General features: G+C 48.8%; 1 protein-coding gene across 1 annotated transcript; it reads left to right on the forward strand.

Moving 5' to 3' along the window:
* The first annotated feature begins 1,246 nt into the window (after positions 1-1,246).
* Positions 1,247-3,900, forward strand: LOC123071882 (pentatricopeptide repeat-containing protein At2g36240). The gene is made up of 2 exons (XM_044495452.1): positions 1,247-3,000; positions 3,742-3,900. The coding sequence occupies exon 1, from the start codon at positions 1,295-1,297 to the stop codon at positions 2,777-2,779; it is 1,485 nt and encodes a 494-aa protein (XP_044351387.1). The 5' UTR covers positions 1,247-1,294; the 3' UTR covers positions 2,780-3,000; positions 3,742-3,900.
* Positions 3,901-4,112: the final 212 nt, after the last annotated feature.

The raw sequence follows: 4,112 nt of genomic DNA on the forward strand, positions 1-4,112 counted from the left end.
TGCCCCTAAGAAAGATTAATCCTCCTTCGCCTTGTTCAAGTTTTCTTTCTTTGACTTTAGTGTTGATTCGGTCTGAATATTAGTTGGGTTTGTCAATCTTCTAATTCACTATGCTCCATAATTTTGGAATCCTTTTATTCAGTTGAGGTGTTCAACTTTAGATTTGGTTCACGGTTTTGACTAGATAAATGATTCTCAGGGAGCTCTCTCATTCAACTGAGTTATTCAATTTTGAATTTGATCACGGTTTTGATTCGGTCAATGATTTCTCAACCAGACTGGATTTTTTACAACAGCTCACAATGGATTTTTTGAAGTGAAAATGTACTTTCAGAGGGAAAACTTGGAGTCGAGTTTTTTTTGAGAGGTAACTTTTTTTGAGGCAAACACACGCTTTATTAAATCTCTGAAATAATGTTTACAGGGGTATTAATTGGATCATAAGGCATACCTAGCCAAATGTGGCGACCGACATCTAAAGACGAAGTGTGCTTTGCAAGGCGATGTGCCTTAAAGTTGGAGTTTCTACTTTCATATATGAAATGACAACTAGCCATAGACAATTTCCGAGCTCTGACCTCGTGGATGATTGCACCATACGGGGTACTAGTTCCCTGCTCAATGTCCTTGATAACCACTTGACAATCTGACGCCCTATGGACACTTGCTAGGTTGAGATCTTCAGCCAAAGAGAGACCTTCCCGACAGGGCAGGGCCTCCATGCTTGTTGGATCAGTTATGTTGCGCACAACAATGGCCGATGCTCCCATATATTCTCCAAGCTCGTTTTCTGCAGACTGCAGCAGCCGCGACCACCATACCATCTCGAGAAAATGCTCCGTCAACGTTGATCTTCGCATGGTTTGACGTTGGCGAAAGCCACCTGCTGCTCGTAACACTCGCTTTAGTAGTTGCCGCTGTAGTCAAAGCTTTAGCTTGAATTGCACCTAGCTCTGATAGGTATGAATCCACAAAGCAATGAATATGTTCAGGGCTCTGGAATATACTTTCATGAATTGCCTTGCGTCTCGCTGACCAGATGGCCCATAGCGTCACTATCATCATTGTGAATTCCTCTTGAGATAGTGTATAGTGCATGAAAAACAGCCATAACTTGAAGTTGAGTAGTATTCGTACTATATTCTGGGTTTTTTGTTTTTGAAAATTACTATATTCTGGGCTTCGCTAGTGGATCTTGTACCAAATGCGTTTCTGCCCGTGGGCTAAAGCCCATCTCACTGACCCGGCCACACACTCCTCCTGATTCCTTCCCCCTTCCCTCCCGCGGCCGGCGATGGCCGCCTCCCGCCGCCTGGCGCGGAAGCTCCCCTCCATCATCTCCAAGCACCAGCGCCTCATCTCGCCGGAGATCGAAACCCTGGAGGAGACCCCCGAAATCTCCACCTCGCCCGCCTCCATCCCCCTCGACCCCTCCCTGCCGCTCCTCCCGCTCGCCGTCTCCCACCTCTCGCCGCCGAGCCCCCTCCCGTCGCTCCCCTCCGCGCACGCCTCCTCCCCGGAGGCGCTCCTCCGCCTCCTGCGCCGCGCGCGGCACCACCCGCGGCTCGCGCCGCTCGACCTCCACCTCCTCCTCGCAGCCGCCGACGCCTCCTCGGCCTTCCGCCCCGACCACCGGCTCACGAGCCTCCTCGCCGCGCGCCTCGCGGCCTCCCGCCGCCTCCCCTCGCTGCGGCGCCTCCTCCAGCTCGTCCTCTCCCGCCCCTGCCCCTGCGCCGACGACTCCATCTTCGCCTGCCCCGACCTCCTCCCGACCTTCCGCAAGGCCATCCTCGCCTTCGCCACCTCCGGCGACATCCCCGCGGCGTCTGAGGCCCTCGCGTCCCTCCGCCGTGCCGCGGACTCGCCCCTCCCCGCCGAGTTCTACAACATCATCCTCCACGCCCTGGCCCGTCTCCACCGCCACAACGACGCCATCCGCTTCTACGGCGAGATGACCAGCGTCCACCGCGTCGTCCCGGATGCCTACACCTTCAACATACTCATCAACAGCTCCTGCCGTGTCGAAGGCGTCGATTCCGCCATGCGGTGGTTTGAGGAGATGCGGCACCGGAGCTGTGCGCCGACTGGTGTGAGCTTCAATACTCTTATGCGCGGGTTCTTCAGAGAGGGCAGGTACAAGGAAGGCCTTAAGGTTGCTCACGAGATGCTGCAGCTTGGGTCCGGGCTGTCGGTTGCTTCCATGCAGATTTTGATCGGTGGGCTGTGCCGTGGAGGCGAGGCTTTGAAGGCAGCAGAGGTGTTTCAGGAGTTTTTGGTGGATGCAGTGGTGCCGGAAGGGTTTGATTGCTTGGATCTTGTTGAATCTCTGTGCCATGTTGGGAGGGTAGACAAAGCAGTGGAAGTGGTGGAGTTGGTATTGGAGAGGAACATGGCATCCTGCTTGAGTGTCCCTGCTGGCGTAACGGTTCTGGATTGCTTGATGAAGGCGGGGAAGCTGGATGATGTGTGCCGGTTGATGGGAAGGATGGTTGGGGAGGGGATTGTACCAGATACCATTTCTTGTAACTTTATCTTCGAGGCACTTTGTGAAGCTGGGCGGACTTCTAATGCAAACAAGCTGAGGATTCTGGCTAAGGAGAAAGGTTTTCAGGCTGATGGTGTGACTTATAGCATGCTGGTGCAGGGGTTTGGTAGACAGGGAAGGGTGAAGGAAGGCGAGGCTGTGTTGGATGAAATGCTTGATTTAGGGTTTATACCTAACATTGTGGCTTACAATAGGCTTCTTGATAGCTTACACGTGCGGAGATCTTTGCAATAACAAGTGAACTCCTGTAGACATGTGTATGCTCCAAACATCTTTTGGCCACATGGAAGCATGAAACTGCAAGATGTCAGAGAGTTGGTGCTTAGAATTCATGTGCAGAGTCTTTTCGAGGAACATAAAACAAAACAAGGGATAGTCGGATAGATGTCAGTTGAGACGAGCGGTGGTCATAATTGCACTGACAGAAGTTGCGAAATTCCAGTGATTCAAATGAGGTATTGTTTTGATTATGCCCTTTAGTTCGAACACTAGTCTTGATTTTGTTGTCTGCACACATTGTTGCTTCTTAGTTAAAGTACCATTAGTCATTATCTTGGACTCATGGTATCTGTAAACAGTTATGTGATTCACTGATTTGTTCGTTCTCCTATGGGGTCTATATTTACTTTGTTCGTCAAGGATGCAATCGGCCAACCCGCCAAGCCTGCATATAGCTATACCGTTTTTTGGAACGGATATATAACTATACTTAAAGTCAACTTAGTGCAATTCCCCATTTGAAATTAGCATAAGGTTAGCTTTAGGTATACTTAAATGTGGGCTTTGCGGGTTGCCTTCTTGCATTCGTAATTATCACTTGCTTGGACTCCTAGTAAGCAAGATACTAAAAGGTTTGGGTCTTCTTGGGTGTTTCTCCTCTCGATTCTGGTAAATTATCAATTGATGTCCTAGTTAAGGAATAGCTAGCCTCACACATACTTGCAATAGTTCTGGATTTGACAAGTCACAACATCCATCAGTGGGAACCCATGTTTTCTCGTATTGATTTAATCAGTATCTTTTTTTATTTATAACTTTGGTTGGTTGCAACGTTGTATCAGTGCTGCCCATTGGTCAGTTGACACTTCAAATGTAACCATACTTGTTATTCATCTGTGCTCTTTGAACTGTACAGTGTTCGAGTGCATGTTTTGCTCATTTCTTTAGACTCTAATTAATTCATCTTTGCTTACCAGGTTTGAAGGCCTCCCTGTTTGAACTGTACAGGATCATGTTTTTGTATAGCATTTTCCTTATATCTCTCAGACCAAGTGGTACTAAGATCTTGTTGATAGAAAATGCCTTGTGCCATCTGGTGATTTGACATCTGTACAGTTAGCGGGGCTGAATGATTAACATTCTCGTCCCTTATGTCTGGTGTCCAGATATTGTAGCCTTCCGGTATCAACTAATTGGAGAGTTATGATATTTGGACATTAGACAGGAAAGGTAACCATAAGGCAGAGATGAATAGTCTCGTTAAGAATTAACTCCCCAGGCTGCATGAGTTGGAGCGTTATAATACCTGGAGATTGTAGACATAGGGAAGACGTATGGCATCTTCCAA

This window comes from Triticum aestivum, chromosome 3B, assembly GCF_018294505.1.
Source record: "Triticum aestivum cultivar Chinese Spring chromosome 3B, IWGSC CS RefSeq v2.1, whole genome shotgun sequence".
Classification (NCBI taxonomy): Eukaryota; Viridiplantae; Streptophyta; class Magnoliopsida; order Poales; family Poaceae; genus Triticum; species Triticum aestivum.